The sequence below is a fragment of the Melopsittacus undulatus genome, chromosome 6 (assembly GCF_012275295.1).
Source record: "Melopsittacus undulatus isolate bMelUnd1 chromosome 6, bMelUnd1.mat.Z, whole genome shotgun sequence".
Lineage (NCBI taxonomy): Eukaryota > Metazoa > Chordata > Aves > Psittaciformes > Psittaculidae > Melopsittacus > Melopsittacus undulatus.
This window is the reverse complement of record NC_047532.1, coordinates 49593731-49621684: the sequence shown is the minus strand read 5'-3', so window position 1 is coordinate 49621684 and position 27954 is coordinate 49593731. Positions and strand designations below refer to the sequence as shown.

The 27954-nt window shown below is 43.9% G+C and overlaps 1 protein-coding gene across 2 annotated transcripts in view; it reads left to right on the top strand.

Moving 5' to 3' along the window:
* The window catches only part of MB21D2 (Mab-21 domain containing 2), a 59994-nt gene extending 38741 nt beyond the window's left edge, over positions 1–21253 (top strand). For both annotated transcript variants that reach the window (XM_034064381.1, XM_013128408.3), the window contains exon 2: positions 19206–21253. In XM_034064381.1, the coding sequence (XP_033920272.1) occupies positions 19206–20470 (1265 nt within the window). In that variant the 3' untranslated portion in view covers positions 20471–21253. The remainder of the gene's footprint in view (positions 1–19205) is intronic.
* The last annotated feature ends 6701 nt before the right edge of the window (positions 21254–27954 follow it).

Here is a 27954-nt window from a genome sequence, read left to right as displayed (position 1 = left end):
AACTGGACACAATACTCCAAGTGAGGTCTCACGAGAGCAGAGCAGAGGGGCAGGATCACCTCCTTTGACCTGCTGGTCACACTCCTTTTGATGCAGCCCAGAATACGGTTGGCTTTCTAGGCTGTAAGTGCACACTGCTGGCTCATGTTCATTTTCTCATTGACCAACACCTCCAAGTCCTTCTCCACAGGGCTGCACTGAATTTCATAGCAAGGCCTTGCTGGGAGAAGGTGCAGGGAAAAGATGCACTGCATCCCTGACCTCCAGAAGAGCTCTCTGCCCTTGGAGGAATCTGCCCTGCCCTTGCCATCCCTAGGACTGCAAACAGATCCCTTTTTGAGTGTTTTCCCAGGACATCATTGTCCTAGGCAACAGTACATGGTATCCATTTCCTACTAGTGCCACCTCTCCACCTCCCGGTGTGAGGCCCAGTGGGTTTTACTCTGCAATTGTTTTACCTGGTAAATCTGTAGAGAGGGCTGATGTCAGCCATCCACAGGGAACTTCAAAGGGAAGAGCAGTAGCTAGTTTGCTAAAATGGAGGCACTCGCAATCTATGAATTGGAATCTAAAACTCTTGGTGTATTTTATTTCTGTTCTCTTCAGCTTTTTAAGTCTTTTTGAGCCTCACAGCTGTGATGGGTAGGAATTGCTCAACTCTTTCCATAACTTTAAGCTGAGTCTTTCACCCTGTCTTTGGACCCCAGAAACTGGGGTCTTCAGCAAAAAGACAGATGCAGAAGGCAAGTAAGAATTGGCAATATGGCCAAGTGCTGAGCATTGAATGGTTGGCAAGTGCTGCAATCATATCTTTGCTTAGTGCCAGGACCTGGCTGCAATACACTTGTTTGTGGCTCAGGATTTGCGGCTCTGGGAGGCACAGGTTTGTAGGTGTCTGTTAGGCTGGTATTTGGAGGTGATGGATGAGAATGGGTGTTCTCTGTCATAGCCAAAACTGGTTTGTGAAAAAATGTAACGGTCATTACGGCCCAGCTGGCAAGGGCTGTTGATAACTGCTGCCTCAAAGGTGCAGACAGGTCTCCGTTTTCTTCTTTCTGTACACTGGGAAGTTTGAGACCTGGCCAGCAATTAGAGCTGTCTAAGACCAGCCCCAGCCTTGCTTGTTCTCATTCTGCAGCTTGGGATGCGCTATAACAGGCACATTAAATAGTTACGAAGGGTGTGAATAAGCCCTGGGAAAGAGCAAGCAGGCGGTTTGCTTTATGTTTGCTTCCTTGTGTTTGTGTGAGTCATGGAGCTGGCGGTGGTCCTGCTTTCACCTCACAGAGAGAAGAAGAAAGTCTCTAAGAGCCCCATACTAATCTGCTGAAAATAGCTGAAAGCCAAGCTCTTAAGATACTCACAAGAGATTGCAACTCCCCTATCGATTATTTTCCTCCCCCCTTCAATTTAACAGCTTTTAAAAGACAGTAATCCAGGGGAAGAGTATGCATGCTGCCCACAGTATGTGGCTGCTTGTCCCAGCCATTGCCTGGATGATGCATGTGTGTGACCTTGCAGGGTATGCATCAGTGTCTACAGGGCTGTTAGTGGAATGGTGTGTGGAGACAGAAACTTGAAGTATCGAGAAGTGATAAAAACTGTCTTCCTTGTTAACCCTGGAGGTTGCTGGCATGCCATGCTGCTGTCATGGCAGCAGAAGGGTTGGCTCTCCACCATCACACACCAATTCTGCCCTGAGCAGTCAGGGACCACGGTGGTTTACACCTGAGCTGGTTCAAGTCTGTAACAATTATGGCATGCCCCTGCCATTCGCCAGTGCAGGGTCAAAATACCAGCTGAATGCCTTGCAGTGGTACCAGTTCATAATTGTATTTTTTGTTTTAGTTTTAAATTCAAGAGTGATATGGAATTTTATACTGTCATTAAAGATCCAGCTTCTGGAGCTAGTAGATGATACTGTGAGAATCTCAATCTTGTTTCTGAGTGGGGGAAGGAAAATGGAAAGGTAGTCTAGCAGCTTGTAGCCCAGGGGCAAAGGTGGCAAGGAACCTGTGTTCCTTCCATGTTTCCATGAGCCAAGTCCATATATGACCTGTTACAGGTTTTGAACACAAAGGTTGGCTGAGCAGCCTCTGATCTAGCCAGCATGTTGGAAGAAGCTGGAGGACTGCTTTTACTTGCAGGATAGAAGCCTTGCATGATAGCCACGTACTTAGATCAGTTCAACTGAGCAGAAGGTGAAGTAGGTGAGAAAGGCTGCTCTGCCACTTAAGCCATTGGTGTGGGAAATGCAGCTGTGGTTTGGGTGCTCACTGAACCAGGGCTGTTTACATGCTGAGCATCTCAAGCAGGTGGGAGAGCCAGCCATCTCCCAGCATTCATCCTTATGCAATCAAGCAATTGCTCTTTAGCAACACAGGCTAGCAGTCTTTGCTTCACTTGTTTCCATGTTTGTTTCTTCTGTTACACAAACTCTGGTCTCAGAACCCTCAACTAAAATACCAGGGCTTTCAAAAGCATGACTCTGAATTGCAGTCTCTGGCTTCTCTCTACTGCATGCTCAGCTCATCTTATCTTTGGTAGAGTGAGCAACAAAATCAAGGAGCTAGAGTGTTGCTGTTCAATGCTTAAAACCCATGTGTGTTTTCTGAACTGCCATAATTTTGATTTAAACCCAGACCACTCTCCATTGGATTCAACAATTATTCATTGAGGAATGTGCAAGCTTTGCGGTCACATGTGGGCTCTGTTTGCCACTTCATTCACTTTTGGTTCCCCTGCTGTTTTGCAGATGTGTGCCTGCTACCCCAGCTTCCCCAAAGGAGAGGATTTCCTCCTGTGTTCTATAAACTACTCTTCCATCTACCCTGCTTGCAACAAGTGAACTGCTCCTCACACTGACTGCTAGGGCTGTGCAAACATGCCCTACACACCACCCCTTTCTTTTTAACTGGGGTGGAATGGGAACATTGTATGGAGATTTAGAGTTATCTGTCCATCTCTGTTTTTCAAACTCATGACTGAGGAGGGATTGGGGGAACAAAGGAGAACAAGAACATGTCAGGACACCTTGCATCCTGTCCTATAGTATCAGTGAACCTATGTCACATAGAGTGCTGTCCAGGGGTTATGTTCCAGTACCTGGAGACCAGTTCTGGAACTTGAAATGGACTCATTGGTAGGTTGCTTCTGGATGTTTGTCTTGAGCCAGCAAGAAGAAGTATTTCAGCAGTATCTCCCATGAGAGCCTTTGAGCAGTATTTCCAGAGTGGAGAGTGTTCTGGGGTACGTCTGCTAATGAGAAATATGTGTTTGTGTCATCCATTAAGGTTTCTGCTGGCTTGCAGCTAAGGTGTGGGTGTGAAAATAGCCATTTAAATGCAGCTTCAGAAGTGTTAGCAGGAGATACCCAGCATCCCCTGAGCGCTGACTGCTGCTGCTTAGCACCGTGCTACCGTGCTTGCGGTGGCAGCTCTACTAACACATTGCTTGCGGTAGCTACTTTGCTATTTCTGTAAACTCAAAGGGTACTTGGTTTTGTTCCTTTGATTCTCCTTCATCCCAAATGTGTTAGGCATTGTCAGATGTTCAGAACTACCTGTGTTAGAGCACACACGTCTAAGGCTGCGTTAAGTGCACCCTCTAGCCACCCTAGACTTGTTCCTTTGCCCATAACTCAGCTGACACACAGATAATTTGATGGATCTTGGTACTGCTGGTGGAGCCATGCTGTAACCTCCTATCTGTTCTGCAGCACATTCCTCACAGCAGAGGGTCTGTCTCAGATCTCTGAGGAGTCACACTGAGAAAACAGGAATAAAATTTCTTAGAGAAAGAAGCTAGTTTTGACTTCCAAAAGTATCTGCTATTTAGGTCCATTTTAAATTTATTTAGTTCAGAGATTTTATATGCTGGATTAAAACATACAAATGCCACTTTACAAGAACGTGGTTTGTTGTGGGGAGGATTTTTTGTTTGCTTTTTTGTTGGGTTTTTTGTTTGTTTTTTTTTGGGGGGGGGGAGAGGAGGGGTCTTTGTTGAAAAAACAATTATTGGGTTTGTTTGGTTTTGGGTTTTTTCCTTAATGTTTTCTTCTCTTCCCCCATCTCTAGGTAGATTACTACCCTGAAACAGCTCCAAAAGCCCAGTCCTGCTCTTCAAATATATAGCATGGGTATATGTGCATTACTAGATGATCCCCTTTGAATTTAATTTTGAATTCTTCTAGACCACTTTTGTTGTATTCACTCTGTTCTAAGGATGAAAATAAATGAGGGAAAAGGATCCGTTATCTGTTGATTTCACCTTCGCTTTTAGTCCTAATCACCAGAAACTCTGCCCTTAATCTGAAGTACCTGCTTCTATTGCATGTAGGAACAGTTCCCCTGCCTGTATGCAGGTGTGTGCTTTCTGTGAGTTTGCTTGCTTTTCAATGAAGAAATAGCATGTCTCAATTTTGAACTAAATTTACCTGCAGTGATTCATTCAGAGCACTGCTCTTTTCATAGCTTATTAAAATGCATTAGCAATAAATTCTTAACAGTGCTTCTATAAACAGCAATTGTTCTGCTTTGAAGCTGTGATGCACACTGCCTGCTCAGTTCTGCTGCTGTGTAAAGTGGCATAAATACTCGAAGAAGAATGACACAAAAGGAGCTCTGTACAGATGGCTTGGACAAATGCTGGCCTTTCCCTTCAGTCATCCTAAGCTGGAAATCTGGCATTAAATAGGATTTGTAGACAAGTTTGGTGTCTATTTTCTGGCTTATCCCCTCCTAAACATGCATTTTGCTCCCACCCTATGTGTTGTGTATTATCAGAGACTTCTGACATACACTAGATGAAAATTATGTACCAAATTTGGTTTGGTAGAAGGTAGTGTGTTACTGAAGGTCTCTTTCCTCTCAGAGAAATAATTTTATCAGAACTGGCTTCCTCTTCACTGTAAACCCAAGCAGGTGGTGGGGAAAGATATTTGTATGTCCGCATATAGCTTCTTGCGTTGCCCATACTGCAGTGTGAAAACTCTATTGCCTTTTGTTTTGAACGGTTCTTTTTCTCTCTGCTCGGAAATCCCATCGGCCTGCTGAGCTCTGCAGCCCAGACACACTGGTGCGTTCGTGCCATCTGCTGTCAGAAGGGATAATTGCATGTACTAGTTTTGCTGGAATTTCTCTCAACTTCTGTGTGGATCTCATGGACAGAAAGACAATGAGCATGCCGGTAGCAACGGGGAATATTTTCTGTCTTCTTGTTAAGGTGGCTGTGTAACTGGCAGTAATGTTTGAAGCGCAATATTATGGTCTAAAGAATCATCAGTAAAGTAGACTTGGGAAATCATGATTTCATAAGCCATCCTTCTGGGAAGGGTGCTTTTCCCTCAGACCCAAAGCTCTGTGAAATATTTGTCTGAGGACATGTGAAATACGTCTGAGCTTAGCTCTTAGAAGTGCCCAAAGCCCCGTTCAGCATGACACTGCCCATCCCTGGTGGGGAAGGAGATCTGAGAAGTCTTTTTGCCTGATGGCAACACTCCTCAACAGGTCAAGCAGACCAGCATGTATGTGGGTAGAAGAGTTTGCTGGGGCCTCAAGTCTGGGCCCTTCCAGTCTGGCATGGTAGGTCTACATAAGCACAAGTAGAACAACCCCAGCCAGAAAGGCAGTGCGGTTCAGATACAACTTGTGCTTTGTTGCCGATTGGCTTCAGCTACAAATCAGTATTTCTTTTCACTTCCAATCCCTTCCCCAGCTGCAGCCAGGTCAGTAGCACTGTGCTCAGGTGTCTTCTAGGCATTATCTGTACCTCACCTTTGACTTCAGGGATGAGCATCCTTGTTAAAGGGCCAGCTCATGCCTTCATATTCCCATTTCTAACTTGTGTAATTAGCTCTACATACTGTGTTATCAAATTTAAGAGGTCTGTAATCTTCGTTCAGCTGTAATCATGAGGTGGGGGCCAGCTGTCATGGAAACTAGTAGTTGCTTTCTGTGTAGCTGGACTGTATTCAGACAATACCTATTCCTGTGTGCTGGGAAGTGTTTTCATGAAACGCATAGCAAGCCTGGCAGGAGCTGAACATCCACAGAGAAATTTTGCAGTGTTTTCACAGCAACATCTATAAAATATAGGTGAGATTTCTAATTACTGAATTCATTTAAAGGATCTGTATTCTCCATGTACCTGTATCTTCCACACCTAACTTTTTTATCAGCACTTGTGAACAAAGCTTTTTAGCATTTTTTATTATTGATACATATTAGGGAATTTGTAGAATTAAAATTCAAGATTATGCGCTGCATAAGACAGTGACACTTCAAATGCAACAGATCTGTTAGGACAAAATCTACCACTATACTGTTTTTTTCCTTAAGGCTTATGGAGTGATATGAGGCTCTCTATTAAATAAAGGAGAGTGTAAACAAGGTTTTTCTTATTCATGCATTTTCAGGGGAAAGCTAAGTGAGCCAACTGGGTTTGAATTTTCAAATATAGCTGCCTCCTCTGTCCTGGAGAAAAATACCTGGAGAAAATGAAACTTGAAGATATTGCTGTGTTTTCATGGCCTGTCTCTTACTTCATGGATGTTTGGGTTGGGAACACTGCCTCCCAAAACTTGGGTGAGTCGGTGAACATGAACCTACTCTCCTGAGCTTTTCAAAGTCACCAGGTTGAAGCATTCCCTGACAGGAGATGAGATTTGAGGAACGAGCTTTGATTGTCGTCAGCTTTCCATTACAAAATGACTTTGAGATCCTACTCCACAAAGTCTTTTGCATTAGTTTCTGACAGTCCTCTGGACACAAAACTTGCTTATGTCCATATTCCACTAGATTTTTAGAGGAGGAAAGACTTTTGGACTAGGCTGTTGGAGAGAATGGCTTCCTGGAACATACTTTATGAATTTCATATTTGGTCAGCAGCAGTTTTGCTTTCTCTTCTTTCCTGTACCTCACAATGTAATTGTCATCCAGATGAGCTGAGAGATCACCAGGTCTGCTCTAAATAAATGTGTGTGATGCTCTCTTTCATGCCAGATAGCACAAAAAGGCACTGTGACAGATGCACAGCTAGTCTCCTGGAAGTTCTTCTGAATGAGCAAAGCAGATAAAATGGGATGAGAGTCCTGTGCAAAGGAGTGCTTCATGCCTGAACAGTTACTACCATTTCAAGCCCTGTTCCTGGTAACACAGAAGAGCTCCAAAAATACAGTCCTCATCTCACTGCAAATGCAAACAGGACATCAGCTAGCTGTGAGGACTGCCATCCCCTGTCTGAGAGCTCCACCAGCTCTTCCTTCCCATCAACCAATTCACACTTTACACAGGAAGGAAGGCAGTTGCAATACCTGTATCATGCACAGCCCTGTAGCTACATACTTCTTACTGCTGTTTTCTTAAGGTGGCAGCATTTCACCTTTGGAGTCCTTTGCCAGAGTGACAGTGGCATTTCGATGTGTGTCTTCATGCAGGGTGGCCTAGGTTATATTCTGCTGTAGCAGTGGTTGCTTTTCTCTTTCTCTTTTATGATATTCATTCCAGTCTGTGTGCTTCCTGGCCACTGACTGTGGTGCGGGGATAAGAGATCCTTGACAGCTGCTGGGGCCGTGGGCTTGGCACTTAATGGAGATCGAATCAGCACACTGCTTCCTGCTATGCTATTTAACAGATGACAGTGCCTAGCTGCACATAAATGACTGTAAAATCTGAGAAATTAGGGACTGACAGTCCCTGTTAGAAACTTAGGCTGGCTTTTGCATGCTGTCAAATACGATCTCTGCAAAATGATGCAAGACAGTTGGACCAGTGGAACATGGACAGACAGGTTTGGAGGGCTTAGGTTTCCCTCTGTCTTCTGTGGAAAGGGAAAAGGAAATTTTTGCCAACTGTTCCTATTCCCTTCAGAGGAGCTGCTCTGTTTTCTGCTAGCAGAAAACCTGGCCTGTAAATTCTTTCCCTTGTGATGTGAAGAAGAATTCTGCTCAATTGTCAAAGCCAACCAGCACTGATGTTGAACATGGAGTCTTAACAAATATATTTAATAAAGCTCTGCATGACTTTGGCACTGTTCTTGGTGGTGGGTGGGAAACTGGTTAGTACTATGGGAAAGCTTGCTTTTAGCTTAATGATCTAAGACACAGCTGTATTGTTTAAGCCTCTTTGATTTCAGCACTTCTGAGCGAGCACCTGCCTTATCTTTCAAGTCCAATCTAAGCTCATCTACATGAGACAAAAATAATAACTGTGGTTCTGGCATTGGTTGTCTCAGCCATATTTGTCCTGTCTTGGATTTCTCCGGTGTCTGGATATAGGATCTGTCAAAGGGGCCAGGCTGTATAGATGGAGTCCAGTGAATTCTGGGGGCTGGAGAGAGGATTTGTTTCATGTTGTCTTCTTCACCATATGCTTCAGAAAAGCTTCTGAAGATACCTGCTTTCCTTCTGCACTCAGAGAACCAATTTCCCATGTGTCCATTGCTTTTCTGGAGCTTGGCTGGTTTCCTAGAATCATCTTTCATTCCCCCTTTTTTTTTCTGGCCTGTCCCATGGCATAAAGCTAGATTTAGTCATTGGTAGATGACTAAAGAGGATGAAAGTGATTGAGGGGGTGCCATTCTGATCACGTTGTTGACGCAGGACCCAAGTTTGACAGTTTCTAAGAACATTAGATTGAATTACAGCTGTGGTTATCCATCAACCCTCTGATGGCTAGTAGTTGCCATGTGTACTACATGTGTAAGTTTCAGCTTTATTGGATGATTTAGTGAAGAATTTTTTGAGTCAAGGACAAATCTCCTGGTGCTCTGCAGCGAGGTAGAGCTGTTATTACAGAATAGGCAGGCACTGAGGACAGTGTCAGTTCAGGCCCAGTTCATAAGGAATAGTGCTGTGATTTGCTCTGGTTGTGACTTATTTTTGTAGAAAACAGCTGTGCTGTGGGAACAGAAAACGAGCTGGTAGTTAAGCAGCTGGGGAGAGAATTTCCAACATATTAGATAACTGTAAGCAGGAGGTTTGGCAGAACAGCTCAAAGTGTATTTACAATGGATGCTCTTGTGTTACTTAGAGGATGTGAGGGTGTGGTGGCATTCCTCTGGGCACAGCCCTCTGACTGGCACCTGAACATAAAGTGATGTAGGAACTCGGGCCCTTGAGGACAGGCAAGCAAATACCAGAACGTAACTGAAAACAGAAAATCATCACAGTGAAACCCAAAGTGCTTTTGTAACCTTGGAGTCAAGTTCTGACCAACGTATACACGTGGTCCTCTAGCTGACTTGGAGCAAGGAGAGGAACGTGTTCCCTGGTCTAGAAGGGAACGGCTTTGCTCATCACTGGAGAGCTGCCACGTGTCTGTGAGAGGCACCTGGCGCTGACTAGTCAGGTTGCAATGAGAGCCTGAGGAAGGCTGGGGACTTTTTTCTTCTGTATAGCCTCCAAAATCTCCTGTCCTACTTCCACTGTTCTTTTCCAATGTCATCAGTGCCCTTTGTAAAGCGGCATTGGTTTGTTTGAGGGGTGAATTCACCTAAAGGTGAAATTAAATTTTCTGGAGGAGGACTTCATTACATTGAACAAACTAGCAGTGGGGTGGGGCTAATTTAGCAGACATCCACACGAAAGTCACCTTTTTATGCGATATGCAGTGTTCCCCACCACATTTCACACTGAGTGTAACAATAACAGGGCCCGCGCAGGTGCTGAGGAGGACAGTTGGGTATCTGAAGTTTAAATAAGTTACCCTTTTCAATGTGGAAGAAAGATGATTGGGTAAGCCTTGTAAAATCTTGAGTGATCTGTGGAAGATGCCATGGTTAGGTGAGTTTCCTCATTTCCTCGTAAGCCAGGAAAAGGAAATCCGTTTTGACAAAACATGTACTGTGTGAAACAAAGTGCTGCAAGGCACTGACTATGCCAAAAATTTAAATGATTTAGAAAGCAGTGAGAGACATTCCTAGCAGATAAGTCCATCAGTGCTGTTAAAGAAAGCTGCAAATTCTGCGTCTGGTTTGGAAAATCACAAAGCCAGGGACTGCTTGAAGGTTGCAGAGGGAAGGTTACTATGCTGTACTTTTCTTGCTCTTATGCTCTTCCCCTGAAATCAGTCAGCTGCAGTTGCCTGAGGCAGGATGCTAGCGTAGATGGACATGTTACGTACCTCACTGAGGTTGTTACGCTCTTGTAAAAAGTGTAAGAACATAATAGTGAAGGGACTAGGAAAACAAGGGCAGAAGGGCCTCTCCTCCAAGAATCTACATGTTTGCATTCAAGAAGCTCAATCTGGTTTGTGTCCACTGTTGTTATCTTGTAAGCAGGTCCAAAAGAGGAGTCGTGGTGAGTCTCCATCAGTGTAACATCTTGCTGAACACTTAGCAGTGCCTTGTAAGGGTGTGAGCAGAAATGGCCCATCTAGACCCTGTGTAGCCATTGCCAAATGTGTACTCTCAGTGCCAGAGGGTGGAACTGATAAAGCAATCTGTCCCTTAGCAGATTTTATTTCTGGGATTGCAGTTCCAGGATAAATGGCATCTTGTGCCATTTTCAGAGGGAATTTTATTTTACACACATACATATGGACACCGTATGGGCACACTGTACAGTGTTAAGCAAGGTGCGTCAGCAAGCTGTTCTTACAGGTTCCCTTTTTGTGCCCTTTTCCTTTTGTCCTGCTCATCAGCTGCTCTCAGACCTTATCACCTATATTCTTCAGAGCCTAAAGCATCTCTTTGATTTGCACTTCATATTCTCTGTAAGCTTTCAGACACTCTTATCTTAGGTTGGCTAATATGACTCTGGAGTAAGTCCATTGGATAAGCAGACTGGCGGGCTGGAAATTTCAACATCAGTTTGGAGGGTGACTCTTAAACTCCCCACTAGGCAAAGCAGAAGTGCACAGTGATGCACAGACTGTCCCTGAAATGGCTGGTTCCAGCTCTGAAAGCAATCTAGCCCTGCTATTGTGGTCTCCAAGACCTGGGTATTTTAGCCAAGTAGGTCACTACAGTAACACCACTACTGGTTTTGGTGCCAGGGTGGGTTTGGGTGTTTGTGGGTTTGTGACAGCACTGCCCTTTGCTATACAGGCACACCCTTTGAATCTGGGCTTGTTCTTTATTTTTTATTGCCTTTTTCACCTTGCACTGTGAAATACTCCTCTCCAGTGGCACGGAGGATTAAAGCTAGCTGGGTGGTTTATACCAGGGCACATGAGAACTGGAAAAAAACTGGGACACTACTTTTAGGATTGTATTTAAAAAAGACTTTGGAGAAAGATGATTTCTTTTACAAGGGGGTGCTGGTTCCCTGCAGTGTGTTCTGTCACCATGTCACAAGATTTCTAAAAGGAGCAGAATCAGTAGGACACTGGTGTATCAGTCTGCAAAGAGCAGCTTTCTTCCCTCGCCTTCCATACTTAACTAAACTGGTATCACACGGTTCAGTCTCCCCACTCCCCTCCCACCCCCCTCTGCCTGCTTCCGCCAACAATCCTCTCAAAATGTGCTTGGTAGCTAAAGACTCTCCTAAAGAGCTGACTCTTTCAGTTCTTCTGCGTAACAAAAACTTGTGCTGCTCATAAATAGATTTGCAATTACCAAGGGAAACAGAAGAATAAGTGCAACCCAGCTGCATCAGAGCTGGCCTCCCATTCTGTCTTAAAGAAGCCCATGAAATACAATACATGCCACTCAAGCATAGGTGGGAGACCTCTGCAGGGTTCTTTCCTTTGAACAACATTCCTCTTCTGCAGGATCTGCTGTTTGCAGCAGAATTGTTAAAGAACCACAGAGTACCTGGCTAGTGTCTTTATGAAAAATTATGAAAGCTTTTTGGTGGTTTTTTTTTTTTTTTACTAACCTGGGGTTTTGTGTATTTTTTGTAGCAGTCAAGGGTAAAAGTTGCCTGGTCAAAGCAGTACAAGGGGTAATGGTTTTATACAGATAAAAAAAGGCATTAGCCAAGGTATGCATCAAACTGGGTAGATGGGGGGGGGAAATAAAGATCTCTGACTATATCAAGTTATGTGGAAGGATTAAGCAGTAGAAAGGAGGGAGGCTGTGGTATATGTGGGTGATTCCTATCCTTCCCTATTGAAGAGATCATCTGTGTAAGGGTGATCTTCTCCCTAGGCTGCCGGGGGGCATGAGATGGGCATACACCCAGCTTAGTGTGTTTTGGCCACCCTAGTGAGAGGAATAGGCACTACCCCAGCATTCAGTAACAGGTGTGTCAGCATCCTGCAAACCTGGGGGGCTCAGCTTGTCTTAGATCCTGGGCTCAGGCTCTGCGTCCCCACAAAGTGGTTGGTTTCACAGTGACGCATTTCTGCATATCCCAGAAAACATGCCTGGAGCTGGGGCATGCAGTGTCACGTGGCAAGCTTCTCTGCAAGGACTCTGTGCTGCTTCTTGCTGGAAGTGCTGAAACAGTGAGAACAACTCTCATCTGTTGAATCAAAAGCAATTCCTAGTATTTCTGGTCTCCTCAGAGAGGTGATTGCTTCCTGGAACCCCTTTGGAGAGCTTTCCTGTGTGGGAGTTCCCTTGGCCCAGGTCCTTGGATGGGTCTGTGGAAGAATTCAATCATACAGCCCCATTGATGTCAGTGGGTACTTTATGATCTCTTTTATGAGGGATATGTACCTGTGTTTCTTCCTAGGTGCTGGGGGTGCAATAGCAGAGGCATGATACTCACTTTCTTTCAGTATGATTACTAAAATAGGTTGCTTAAGACAATAATCAGGTCTGTGCAAGACTGGCTGCAAGTAATAGGAGACATTTGCTAGGCCACAAGCTAATGGTTTGGAGAGGGCATACTTTAAATGTAAGGTCAGCCTATGTGCAGTGCCAGAACACCACATCATTGTTGTTGATTGAGGAAATGAACATCTAAGTCTCATGTTTTGTGGAGATTAAGTTACCTGCAGAGCAAGAAGGGACAGGGGGGAAAAGACATCAATGAGAATGCAGCTTAGATGTTGGATTTTTCTAGCAAAAATCTCGATTTTAATTCTGTAGGCTTTCTACTGGTGTGCGGGGGAGAGAAAGGAGCTGGAAGAAGATCACTTCTAATTTTGTCCAGTTCTTCTTTCCCTCCCTTCTGTCCATGTCCATGTGTTGAAGTGTGTAAAGCATCCAAGTGTCCCCGTTATTCTCATTCTTCACAGAGAGCACTCTGTCCCTAGGCTGAACTCGTGGTGTTTTGGGTCTTTCCACAGGGTTGAAGAGGGTACTCTGGCATCTTCTGAACTCCCGTATGGGGCTGAAGGGTGCTTATTCTGCATGTTTATGCTGCAGCTATTTTTAACAGTTGATGTTACACAGACTTATGCTGCTTCTGAAATCAGATTAGATGACAAAGTCAAGAGGTGAGCAGAGAGGCTTGGTAATGAAGAGCAGCAGCTAACATCACCATAACTTGCTGAATTGCACTGCAGTGCTGCCTGCAGGCTGCAGCCAGCCCCTTGACATAACCTGAGGTCTTTTCTTTCTGGAGAGAAGGGGCAAGTTTCTGGCTGTATACCTCACAGATAAGCTTGGGTTCATCATTCACACATGTCTGGGGATAATCATGCCTCTAAAGGTCTTTGGCAGCTTGGCCATGGTATCTTTATGGTTTAGTAGCCTCTTGCTTGCCTTCTGTGCTGGTGATGTAGAGAATGCATTTGGGATTTTAAGAAGCTGAAGATGATCTATAGGGACCACATTAGCTTTCAGATACAGCTTGCAAACCCTTCCTGGCACAGAAAGTCTTCAAGGAGGGGGATATTACAGTAACTTACGGTCCCAAGCAGCCTACAAGGCTTCTTGCAGGCTGCGTAAGACAAGTGGGTCATACAAGGCTCAAGAAAGAAAATCAAGCCTGTGCACTGTGTGGACTGTCTCCTCCACACCATGCTGATGTGGAACGTGAGCAAGGCTACTGCAGATGCTGTGGTCTAAATTGGAGAACAGGAGCAGTGCAGAACTAGAGTCTGCGTCTGGCTTGGTTCCCAGAAGAACTCCCCTGACATGCTTCTGCATGCTACATTCTGCAGATCCTCCTTTGTGGATCTTTTCTGAGCACCCACTGGTCTTTTGAGATTTTTCTAGTTCCCATGCAGCAGAAGTGTCCATTAATTCATTAACTGCCCCGAACATCACTCAGTTCAATTTGATGAGACAAAGTTAGACTAACAGAACATTTTTCTTCGCTTACATTTCCTTTTGGTGGTAATGGTTGCGAATCTAAGGCATCAGGAAGGAAGGCTTCAAGAAGAACCAAAAGTTAGGAAATGCATATGTTAGAAATAAGGTTTTGTGTATTTTTTTTCTGTGGTCAGTTTCTTTAAAGACAAGTCTGTGCTACGTGTTCCTCCTTATTTATACGAAGCTGGTCATGAAATAGCAGCAGATCCCAGCATGCGCTGTAATCTTCATTAAATCAGTTCCCCTGAAATTCTGTAATGGATGAAGAGCATCTTTGTGTCACTTTCTTTTTTTTTTTCTTTTTTTGATAGGCAGAATAGTATCTGTGTTATGTGCATCAGAGTTCATTCAAGGATGTATCCCAAATGTAGGTGTTATGTAAAAGTAAAATCTCTTTTCTCTGTCTTTATCCTTGTATCACAGTGCTTGGAGTAGAAATAAATCCTGTTTTCCTGCTACTGAGGGAACAACAGTGGAGTGAAATTCTGCCTGTATAACTCATTTGCACACCTGTGTTACTCTGAACTGTTTAGTAAACTAACCAGCAAGCTTGGCCTACAAGTGCTGCTCCTAATTTTTACATTCCCTGCTTTTCTCATGCTTGTAAGCATACTTAACAGTTACAATACCACGCTGTATAGCTTGGGAAGATCTTGAACCAGTTGCACAGCTAGGTAAACAGAGCTCCTTTAAGGTGCTTTAGGTAGAAGAGGTAACTGAACACCAACCTCTTGGCAAAATATCAGCTTTGCCAAACAGCCTTTCCAAAGGAATGTGTCACACAAAATATGACTGCAAATTATGTTTTGCCTGATAGCAGCAAGAGACTTAGTAAATATCCATGGACCTGCTTTGATGCCATGAGAACTGGACCTTCAGCTGAAATAATTTTTTTGTGTGTTTGACCCTTTGACAAGTTCTGGGTTTGGTCTTTACAGACTACTCCACAGGACTTCTAAAGATTTCAGAAGGTTATCTGTAACACCTATTTCTTCCTCTTCCCGGGTGGTCCTGGTGCTGAGAGGGAAAGAAGACAACTCATATAGCCCACTGGTGCTATTATCTTAAGTACTTGTGTCAAGTATGAATCTTGGTGTTTTACTTCTTTGTATTTGCACTTCCATGCTTGCTGAGCTGGAGTGCTTGCTTCTGTTGTATGTACACATAGATCTCTCAGCTTGCATTTGGGTTGTTGAGACTAAGGATGAAAGCTTTGTGCCAGGGTAGTGTATGCTATAAAATGTTGGCTAACGGGTTTCCTTGAAATCAATTCACATTTCAAATTGATTTATGTATAAGGGGGGCAGTTTGAACACATTAAAAACCCTTAAAGCCTTAGTGAAGCCTGAATTTGGCCATCTCAACTATTTATAGAACACTCTGTGCCTATTCTAAATATGTTTTCCTCAAGGGAACCTCATCTCAGTCCCCTGCTCCACAGCTTCATTTGGATCAGCAATGCTGCTATGATCTGTTAGGAAAAATTCCTTCTAGCTCTGTGGCAGAGCTGCTGATGTTGCTGGTCTGGCCCTTAAAGGGGAAATTCTGTGCTAGGCAGAGTTTAAGGCTTTAAACTGTAGCCAGCCAGGTATAGAAACATTAATGATATATTGGGTCATTTCCTGTGGCCATTGCTACATTAATGTTCCTCCTCTGCTGGGAGGTCTAGAGTTCTGGAGAGGGGTAAAAGGAGTTATTTAATTGGCAGTGTGTGGTACCTTTCCCTTTCAGGAGTCTTCAACCTTGCAAACTAGGCTTAATGGTGAGCACACAAAATGTTTTATTTCTATGGAAAGTGTGAAGAGTTCTGTGGGCAGAAGGCATTTCTTACTGCAAGGATGCTTGAAATTGGTGTTTTATTTCTCTGCTGCAGGGAAGAGAAGTATCTCTTCTGTTGGGACTACCGCCATGACAGTGCTTGGAGAGCCGTGACTCTGACTCTACAGGATGGTTCTTCCTGGAATGTTACCTACCCAGCAGGAGCAGAAGTCTCCTCTTTTCTAGCTGGCATTTTGTAACCACTCTGGCAGTAGAGCCAGCTATGCAGGCTTTACCCAGTGCAAACTTTGCTTCGTGTTAATGGAGGTGGGAGTCTGTAAGATGGTATAGAACTAACATTGCAGGAATGGCTCCTGTCTTGTGTGGCTTTGGAGACTGATCTGTTGTTTTCCAGTAAGATGAATGTGGGGTATTTAGAAAGCAGGGTTTGAGTTCCACTTGCTATGGATTGAATGGGGTCAGTCTGTCAACAATATTGCTCACACATAATGACAGAGAGTTTCTTCAGGCCAAGGAGAGCAAGTCATCCCACAGTAGATTCCGAGGTGGAGAATCTCTACCTTTTAGAAAAATCATATTTTCTTTTTTAGTCAAATGTACCATAGGATAGAAGCTGTGGTGCAAAAGGTACACTGCAGACACTTTTCATCCTTCAAGTTTAAAATATTTAGAAAATTGCACCCTTTCTTGAATTTGGTAGGTTTGAACAGTTTCTTCTGTAGGAGAGTTACTTTCTATCTGCCTCTCTCAGGAATACCCACAGATGTGCATAACAGATACTGCAGATCACCATCCTGAGTGGAAAATTTTGGGTTAGTATAAAGGCAGGATAGGCCATCAGGATAGTAGTTATACTGATCCACAGTAAGGGTTGGTACTGACGTATGTGCTCAAAAGAAGGTAACTGCTCCCTGTCCCTATGATGTGATTGACCTAGATTCTACTTTGTGGATCTCAGACTCAGTTTACAACTTGGATGTAAAGCACCAAGGCTGCTTGCACTGGTTCAAGGGCAGGATTTGGAAGCAGTGTGTCAATAGTGTCTCCAGAAGTCATGTCACTTTAGGCACTAGTTAGAAATCCTTTTCTGGGTAGAGTGAAGGAGGGAGTGCTGCTTATTTGGCCTGAGGGATGAAGAACCCTGTGCAAGGCTTTGCCACTCCATGATCAGGGTAACATAGCTCACTGAGTATCTAAGCACCAGAAAATGTTTTTGAAGTTGACAAAAGCTTTTCTTGGTTATTACCCTTTGAGGATGAATGGGGCAGCATGTGGCAAGATCACAGACAGGTATTAGCTCAGGACTTAGCAGGAAGAGTTTCTTAGCAGTCCTCCAGAGCTGTTTTCTTCTTTTGCTGCCTCTGGAGCCGCATGAAATGGAAAGGGTTATGTACTTGCCTGCCTGGCAGGAATTTAATCCCAGCTCAGTGCAGCAAAATGGACTGGGTCCAGTACTCATGGAAGCAATGAAACAGCTAAAGTGTATTTTGCAAGGAATTTCACATGAGGGATTGCATGGCTACCCTGAATATTGCCCCAAGACACATTCCGCTTCACGCACTGGCCTCTTCCTAGAGTCTCCTTGGCTATTCCAAGGAATCAGTGTCAGCATAGATTTAGATTTTGCTTTGGTCATGGCTTACCTGTGTGCATGCAGATAACATTTCCTTGCCCCTGTCCTAGCATGCAGGAATGGGAAGATGAGTCTCTGAAATCACTGCAGTGCTACTCAGCCTAGTGCAACACTCCATGCCTTGGGGTACTGCTGCTACACTCTGCTAGGGAGACCTGCTCAGTTTATGCAGTATCTGTGATTCCATGGGGGTGCATTAATGCAGGAAAAGTTTTGCATTAATGGAGCTAAGCCAAGATGGGTGCTCAGACTCTAGTGCTGATTGTTTGTATTACTGTTTCAGTAAAAAAAATACCCCTAAAGTGTCCATCAGTAGTTGCTGGGCTGACAGTGCGATTGGCAGTTTTCTGGCTCACCTCAGCATGCCTCTGGCTTGTTGTTCCCACTAATGTCTCTCTAAGACTGGCTTCCTTGTAATGGAAGGTCCCATTTAACCACTCTTGATATAAACAAACTAGAGTGCCTTTAGAAAGCTAGAGTATGTAATGTGTGCCAACAAAAATTTTATCATTTGTGCTTGAAAGAAATGGTATATCCCTTTTGCAGTGCTTGTAAGAGATTCAGCATCTCCATTCCTAGTCACTGGTTCCCTCATGGCCGAGATGTGTTGTCTGAACTGAGGCAGCGAAACAATCAATAGCATTTATCCACAAGACAAACACCAGTAGTGAAAGAGCCCAGAACAGCAGAACGAAAAAACTGAGCAGCTGAAGTGAAAAGCTCAATTTTAAGACTAATTTGAACATTGAATGAGGTGCTAATATCTCAGCTACTGTAAGGAGTCTCTTCTCGGTCTGCTGTTCGTGTTCTGTGAGCAGAGTATAGTGGTATATAGAGAACACAGAGTGAAAAAATGGCTTTGTACAACTAGTGCAGGCAGTGCAGGGTAAAGGGAAGCGTCTGTGTTTGGTGACGAAATTAGAAATGTCTTCATGTCTGTGCTCTGGGGAGCTGATCAGATATTTTATGGCATGATACCATATTACGGCTTGAAGAACCAGTTTCAGAGCTGGCTTCTGTAATTGCCTGATAGTTTAACCTGTCTCCATTTCCCCCTAAGAGGAGGATATATCACCTTTATTCATATTGCCTTGTTCATCAATAAATGTAAAGCAAATTGTAAAATCAAACCTGCTTGAACTAACATTTGTAGCAATTCATTTACTCATGCACAAACCAACCCTCTGATGACAGTCTAGCTTTTTCCTTATACCAGATTGAAATAAGATCAATTAATATTCTCTTTTCTTTATGAAGTGTCAGGGAAGCATTTGGATACCGTGGAAATGAATGACGATATGGTGAAAAACTGGTTTAGAAAGTATTTAAGATATTAAATTTAGTTCTCGAAGTAGCTTTGCCATATTTTACTAGAGGCTTCTGCTCTTTTCCATTGTTTCCAGTATGATGTTTAGGGTGGAATTTACCTGTACCCACAAAAGCAGGGGAGGCTCTGCCCTGAGTCAGGTGGGGCTTAAGTTGCCTGAGTGCTGGATGTGATGTACATTTGTGTCACTCAAACAGTGATGGATACCTCTGGTTGCTTTTTTACCTGCTGGGTATGGGATGGGTTTTAATCCTGGTTAAATCCTGTAAATCCAGGTCTGTCTGCCTTCTCTTGAAATAACTTCTCTTTCTGTTGCAGGCATGGTTCAGAAACTCGACCAGAAGCTGCCTGTAGCCAATGAGTACCTGCTGCTTTCAGGAGGTGTGCGGGAAGGTGTGGTGGACATTGATCTTGATGAGCTGAATGTTTATGCACGAGGCACAGACTATGACATGGACTTCACCCTGCTTGTGCCTGCACTGAAGCTGCATGACCGCAACCAACCAGTTACGCTGGACATGCGCCACTCAGCTTTGTGCCACTCCTGGCTGAGCCTGCGTCTATTTGATGAAGGGACTATCAGCAAATGGAAGGACTGCTGCACCATAGTGGACCATATCAACGGAGCTACCAATTATTTCTTCTCTCCAACAAAAGTCGCAGACTGGTTCTATGACTCCATTAGCATTGTCCTCTCTGAGATCCAGAAAAAACCCCAGCGAGGGATGCCAAAGGTAGAGAAGGTAGAAAAGAATGGAACTATTATATCCATCATTTTGGGAGTGGGCAGCAGCCGCATGCTATATGACATTGTCCCTGTGGTGTCCTTCAAAGGCTGGCCAGCTGTGGCCCAGAGCTGGCTGATGGAGAACCACTTCTGGGATGGGAAGATCACAGAGGAGGAAGTCATAAGTGGGTTTTACTTAGTGCCTGCATGTTCCTACAAGGGGAAGAAGGACAATGAATGGAGGCTTTCATTTGCCAGAAGTGAAGTGCAGCTGAAAAAGTGCATCTCCAGCAGCCTCATGCAAGCCTATCAGGCCTGCAAAGCTATCATCATCAAATTGCTGTCCCGCCCCAAAGCCATTAGTCCATATCACTTGCGGAGCATGATGCTGTGGGCCTGTGACAGGCTACCAGCCAGCTACTTAGCCCAGGAGGATTATGCAGCCCATTTCCTCCTGGGTCTCATTGATGATCTCCAGCACTGCTTGGTCAACAAGATGTGCCCTAACTATTTCATCCCTCAGTGCAATATGCTGGAGCACCTCTCTGAAGAAACAGTCATGCTCCATGCACGGAAGCTGTCCTCAGTCCGCTCAGACCCTGCTGAACACCTTCGAACTGCCATTGAACATGTCAAAGCAGCCAACCGGCTAACTCTAGAGCTCCAACGGCGGGGCAGCACCACCAGCATCCCCTCCCCGCAGTCAGATGGAGGGGACATCAACCAGCCTGATGATCGATTAGCCAAAAAGTTGCAACAGCTAGTGACTGAGAATCCCGGGAAGTCCATCTCCGTCTTCATTAACCCAGATGATGTCACAAGGCCCCACTTCAGAATTGATGATAAATTTTTCTGAGCTTTCATCAATGTTTCCTGGGATTTTTTTTCTGTTTTTTTTTTTCCTTCATTTTAAAAAACTCTTGCAGTGTGCAGATTTTTTCCATTTGGTTTTCCTTGATGACTTAGTCTCTTGTTTTTTACATATCCAGCATAAATTGGATCTGTTGAGAACAATCTGAATAAATTATAATTCCTGGTTCTGCAGGACAGTGCAGATTTTGAAACAGTATATTACTATTTCATATGCTGCTTTGATTTTTTTTCACCCACCCACCCAGCCCCATTGTCTGTGAGTAGTTTCTAAAGGGCAACATGCACCGTAAACACACATGCCACAGTGTAATATAAAGTTTTTTTCAAACTTCCATAATTTATGTACATTGTTAGGCCTAGGGAAGGGGCAACTCACCTTCCATTGCTTTGGAAATTCACTTTTTTCTCATGAGCTTCCATCACCCTAAAGAAATAAGGAGAAACTCTGGGTTGGAAAGCACTACTGGTAGTTTGACGAGGCCAAATCTACTGGGCTGAAGCCCAGTTCATCTGTTCCTCACACTTCTTACACTAGGGGAGAAAGTTGACTTTAAAGATGATGATGCAGCTTTTGCGGGGATGAGTTGTTTCTGTTTTGATCTACTTTTTGAATGTAATTGTTCATAATTGGACCTTGTACAGTCCAGAGGGTTGTTTCTGCTGCTTTTCCATGCAAAATAAGGTTATGGAATGTTAGTTTTAGTGTGTGTAATTATTCAAAGCCTTATTTAAATTCTATTAAAGAACATACCATTATAAATGTTAATTGCACTAATGAAATCTCTGCCATTACCTCAGTCCCACTGTTTGTGTTTCTTTCATGAATTAGCATCTGTTATTAGGTCTCAGTATTGCAGATTGCTTGAGGCCCCTCAGGTCTCATGGTTTCAGGTGATTTCTTGATTGTCTTTTTGTAAAAGGCTCTTCCTTGTTAGCCCTGCTATGTGTGAGAAGTCAGATTTTTGCCTTGGCATATTTCTTTGGATGTGTATTGCGTGTTGCAGTGCATATTGCATTAATATGTATTGCATGTTGTTGAAACAGGTTTACCATTAGATAAGGATGTGATGCTAAAGCAGTGGTATGTGCAAAGTGAATGAGCCAGACCTTGAGCAAAGGAGCTACCTTGCTTCTCTAATGCATGTATTAGGCCTGATCCCTTATGGCAGTTACCATTCCCTTGACTCCTGTGGACTTTCTGACTTGCCCTGGGACATATGAGATCTTACTTTGGTCTCAAGTTTGCAAAAGTTGTGCTTGTGTGTAAACTTGTGGCGCAACAGTAGCCTTGAAAAACACATACACCTTCCTGTTGTGTGTAGGATAAGATGTATGGTAACAAGGGTTAGTCTGAGCCAAAAATAATACCAAGAGTTCAAGGGTAGAGTTACCTTTTGTGGCTGGCTGGCCAGTGACTGATATTTAGGCCTTAAATCAGCAATTTGGGCTTACTAATTATCCCAGAGACGCTGTTCCGATCCAAACTTGATGCATGTTTTACAATGTGTTTATTAGAGCAGGTTGAAGTATTTTTTAAATATTTGACAGACAAATGAGACGCATATCTAGTAAATTCTAATGGATAAAAATTGTGTATGGAAAATGTGTCACTCTTTTAGCCCAGCCTTTCTGGTAAAGAAACCAGGCTGGTGGAGCAACACACCAGCAGCTTTGGAAACTGCTTTATTAGATGGCAGGGAGATTTCAGTACCTGATCTAGTGCTCAAGTCACATCTTAAAATCAAACTTTTGGCTTCTCCATCTCTTGGGCGTATCTGAAAACTTTACCCCATTGCTGTAGCCAGGATGTTCACATTTACCTGAATTTACTGATACACACTTCCATGAGCCTGAAGAAGCTCTCAGAAGTTGCTGACTAGATGGAATGGATGAGGATTTAACTTTAAGCACAATTGGCTAGTGATCCTGAGCCCCGGTGCAGCTGTGCTTATGGTCCAGGGAAGGATATGTATTGACTTCAGTGGAACCAGAACTGGGTCCTACCATTGTGGCTGTTGCCAAAGATGAGTCTCCGTTTAAGCCTGTGTAACCTGCCAGGGAGGCAGAAGGATGGACTGGGAATCCTCTCCAGAAGTGCTTGGAAAATGCAGATTCATTGAAATGGTCTTTCCCCCAGTCTCTGGAACTTCTGTTTGTTGGAAAAAGAGCCTGGGCTGCAGGATGAAGTTTTCCCATCACCACATGAGAGAGATCTGCTCAGCACAAAGCAGCAGTATCTTGGCAGACAGAGTACTTGCCCGTGAGTCCCAGTGTTTACCGGTGCTCTTGAGTTATGCGGAAACACAGCCTTCCTCATGCCAGTTCAACGTCCTGATGACCAGCAGTTTGACTAGCCCATGTCAAGCTCTGGTGTGTGCTCCTTTTTTGGTTTTAATTAAAAAACATTTTGAAAAGTATCCATTTTGTTCTTCCTGCATTATGAGGAAAATGTGTGTGTGTTGTGTTTTTTGGTGGGTTTTTTTTTTTTTTTTTTTTTTTGTGGGGAGAGGAGGTTGGCTTTCTACTCGACTGGAAAGCAATTTCCCAGGTAGGTCTGGGAGAATGTTATATCTTCTGTCTGAACTGTCTGTCTTCCCAGGAGGCAGAATCCTAATCTCCAGTAGGTTTTGAATTTCAGTCTAGTATTTGCTCCTTTCCACATACTATAGCTCAATTTAATGAAGCAGGTTGCCAGCCCAGAGAGGGCTATCTTAGAGAACACTGAAGCCTGTATTTTCTTCTCCTCCTATTGTCCTCTCTTGCTTTTGAGTATATGCTGAGAGAGACTTACAAAATGTATATCTCTCTGTGTGGGATTTCAAAGTAGTGAGTAGGTTTAGATATCAATGATCTATTATTATTCACTACCTCCTGCAAGTTTCAAGGGGACTGCAGTGCTTTTCCTAGTAGGGAGTTCTCGAAGGTTCTTCACAAAAACACTTTAGAGCACCCAACTCCATGGGGTTAAAGATTTGGCCAATGATACACGCTGCAATAAGAGGGGATTTGCTTTAAACTAACAATGTAGTCATGGTTGCTACTGCCATCAAGAAGAGACAAGTCAGTGCTGTGAGCCCCGGTCTTAATGGGAGCTTCAGTTCTGCACTCATGCAGTGGGAAATCAGATTTTATTTTGGTTTTGCACATTAGCTATGCCCTGTAGGTAGGGGATATTGGAAAAAGACTGGGACAATTAGTGAGGGGCTGGCTGCATGTGTGAGGATATTCAGGTCTCCTTTATTTGTCTGCATATTGCTGCCTCCTACGCTATTAAAAGGGAGGGGAGTCCCAGCAAATTGGGTCTGGCCTTTTGAGGCATCAGAAAGGTGGGGAGGAAGAAATAGTGTCCTTCAGTGGCTCCATTTCTCAGTGTGAGCGTCTTTGGACATTCTGTCTGTGGTCGTACTGTTGGGACAAGCTTTTGCCTTTGCTCTTTCCATAAGGTTTCTAGCCATTAGCACAATCTGGCTGATTCAAGTTGTGACTTCTTCTGGGAGACCCTGAAGAATGTGTCACTTCTTCAGGGGAACACCAGAGCTGGCAGAACCACCAGCCAGTGGGGGGGTTATTCTCTGTGTTATGTTGAGGGGGGGTACGCAAATTAGAGCAGAAGAACAGACCAACAGCTTTGTGAAAGCCTATGGTCTCTACTCCTTCAAGCATATTATGTGAAACCTCAGTCACTTCTGGCTGGCTGTGATAAATCGGTTTCTCTATGTTTTCCAGTACTCTAGCCTGGAGAAATGTTTGTGCTCTAACCAGAAAACCACAACTGAGCATCAGAGTCACTCTGCAGGAGATTCAGCAAAATACCAGCAGAACTTTAACCATCCACTGTCCAAAATAGAAGCCAGTCCTCAAAAGCTGCTGAAAAATGTGTTTTTTTAATAGTCTTGGGTTTTTTTCTGTAGTCCTTTTGTCACTGTGAAACAGCTCTAATTTTCATCTAAATTCTTAGACTTCCCTTGATTGCATTGCTCCAGTAGAGAGCAGCCTTGTTTTGGTAGCTATGGCGTTTCTGGGCTCAACAGGACCACCCAAGCTCTGTGCCCTTCCACTTCTTGGTCTTCTCATTGAGGATATAGGATGCTGTGAGACAAGCTTGTGCATGCTACACATTTCCAGCTTGATAACTGAAACAGGTATTGAAAGACAATAGTCACTCTTGGTGTGAGATTTGCCCTCAGCTCAGCTTCTGTTGGACAGTGGGCCATATGAAATGATCCCCAAATTCTCCTTGGGGGCGCTGTGCTCTAAAACAAGGATGGGGTGGCTGGCTTCATGCAACATGCTGTCCTGGTATGAAACATCCACCAGCAGCTAGTGGTCTCCAAACAGTTGTTTCAATTTTCTGGTAAATCTGAGGATACAGGGGAAAATGACTGCTTGAAAGCCTTACAAAGCCAGAGATTCCTGAAGGTCGCATTGCTCTGCTCTCCAGAGGCTGTGGCTGGTGCTTCAACCTGGCTCCACTCAGCTGCAGCCTCTGAAAACATTTTTGTAAAGAAGGTTTATTTAGGTGTCTCGCCAATCTGCTTGCTGTATAGTGATGGATGCTCATGGCAGCTGGGTAGTTGAACGAAAAGGGCCCCAGAGGTGGTGACTGGGGCTGGAGGGTACAGGGCAGGGCCCAAATCCCACTAAAGTCCTTTGGGACTTGAAAATGTGCATGAAACAAAGTGTGCGTGCTTTGCTGGATCAAACTGATTGTGATCAGACTGAAAGTAAGCAGACATCTGTCATATTTTATTAACCCATGCATAATACAAGCAACCATGCATAATGCAAGTAAATGTGGCAGAGGGAAAAAGGAAGATAGACTTTGCTTTTTTTTTTCTAAATGTTTGCATAGTTGGTGCCTAGAATTCCTTAAAAACATCCATTTGTTCCTTTTTGCAGGTTTGTTGGGTATGTTTTGCCACATTGTTATGTGTTAAAGTGAACGTGTTCAAAAGGTCACTGGGCAGCTGAGTGTGATAATGTTCAGATTCTCCTGCCACTGCTCAGTGATTAGAAATATTTGGCATGCAAATAGCTTGTTCATCTTCAGCAAGTACATAATCTCCCTCCTGCCAGCCTTGCTTGGGGAGAGCTAATGGACTTTTAACATTATACAACTTTGAGAGTGACTCTCTAATAGCTCCTGATTAAGCTCTCCAGAAAGGCATGTAACCATCATGGGGCAAAAACTAAGCAAGGGGAGGGGAGCAAAAAAGCACAGATACTAAAAAGTTGCTGGCTAAGAGACTCTTGCTGATATGTTTTGTGTTTAGGGAAATTCAGCATTATATTTAGCACATTTTGATTCTTGAGAACTGTCTATAAATGGATCCCAATTTATTTTCTCTCAGTGCTTTTAAAATAGTGATAAAATAGTCCTCCATCCCTTCTACCCATTTGCCCATTTATAATACTTTATTCTAGGGCTGCTATGAGGAAATATTGTGTTTTCCTATTATTGTTCCTGGCTCAGCACTGTGCTTCCAAGCTGAATGTAGGCTTTTGGGGGTTATTTTTATCTTACTGACCTTCTATGATAGAGCAACACACTCTCATTCAGTTTCCAGACAGCCTGATTTTCCTAACAGAGAGATGTGGGTGCATATTCAGGAGCATCAGGCTCTTTTTAAACTGATTTGTGCCTGTCTTTCCTTCTCAATTTTGTGTGTTAGGAATATCAACATGGAAGACGTAACTGAGGTCTTGCTGGGCACAGAGAAAACATGATACATGATTCTAAAGTCAAGCAAACTCTAGTGCAAGGTCAAAATTGAGCTCAAACAGCCACTTTCTCCCTTATTCTCAACCCCCTTGACCCCCTTGTTTTAGCTTTCTTTTGGGGAGGTGGAGAGAGATGAACTACTTTTGTCCATTTCAGTGGGTACAAAGCTTTGGCTTAGGATGTTAGACACTTCCTTCATTAATGATCTGTCTCCAGAGCTCCCTATTGCTTTATGCCTTACCATGACACTGGTGAGATGGGGAGAGCTTTTTATGATCTGTTCAGTCAAGTCACAACAGAACTGTGTGAAGAAAGGAATGTTCTTTTTTCATGAAGGGCTAGCAACCTTGTGTCCTTCTCCTCTCTCCTGTGTGCCAAGGCTTATGCACCTACTGTGTTAATAGCCACTTCTCAAGGCTTCAGCTGACCAGAGAATAAAAGCCAAGGTGCTCTGTGCAAACTTGGCCACTCCTCAGACTTTGGCATCCTTTGCAGGGCAGGTGTGCTCTTACCTGAGTCCCTGCTCTCAGAGAAAAATTCAGTGGGTTGTGTTTGCAGGGTACAGGCTGGGTCTGCATCTGCAGTTGATGGTAGGCCAGAGGACAGCTTCCTACAAGTGCCACATCAAGAGGTAACTCCACTTGGCTGATCTGAAACAGTATGGAGGAGAAAACCTTTCCTGCAGGGAGGCCAGTGCAAAGTCCAATCTTTCCCAGCAGCACTATGATTTCTGTAGTGACCAGGAAAAGACTTCGTGACTATTGGTACCATAAAGACACCTTTGTATGAGAGGTTTTTATTGGCATGCAGCAGCCACTATCGCTGAGAGGTACTGGGGCTCTTCTGCCTCCTGCCACCATGTGGGATGGAAACCTGGACTGTTTTAGGGTGACCCCAGCAAAGACAGCAGAGGAAAAGCTGGAGTGGTTGAGGACACAGTCTCCCCTCACTCTGACCCCCAATTTCCGCAATGACACTATATATGCAGCAACTGGTTGCAACTTCTATGACAAGATACTACTTGTGGAGCTTTCAGGAACAGGCTGGATCTTACCTGGCAAAGATGGTACTCAGGGAAAGCCTTCAGTAAGCCGAGTGATTTCTGTGCCTCCCTACTCAGGGAGGTGCTGAGTGGCTACAAGGCCCTTACACTTTCTTTGCACCTGCATAAAGTAATGAAGGAGAGTTGAGCAACAGTGTCTCTGTGAAGGACACATTTCCTCTTTACTTCCGATGGTGTCCAGTACATACGCATTCAGCTGTGATTGTCCTGTAAGGATCTTCCAAGTCTCCATCAACTATTAATTATTGATACCCTTAGAGGGACCTATTCAGTTGTGGGGTTCAGCCATCCCTACAGTCAAAACCACTGACACTGGTGGTTTTGATGTTTAGGCTCTTGGGAGTGTCTAATCCACCCCTAGCCCCTCACTACTCAACAATCTGTAACAGGCAAAAGGGCTGTAGCAAGAAAAAAAATCAAAGCTTCAACCTCCATTTAGGCTTCCCCAGAGATCTCTTCTATTTGCTGATGTTTCTGGCTCATCTTGGTTGATTTACACAGTGCCATATTCATTACATTATTTTGTTAACTGCTGGTGCAACACTGGGATTGGCAGGTGTTGTCTTTAACCCCTGGACTGCTATGAGTGCATATGGATGTTATCTTGCTGAATATTTGAACTGGTTGCACTAATATAATCTCTGCTACTAATTAAAATGGAGGGAATGGTGGTGAGAGTTGC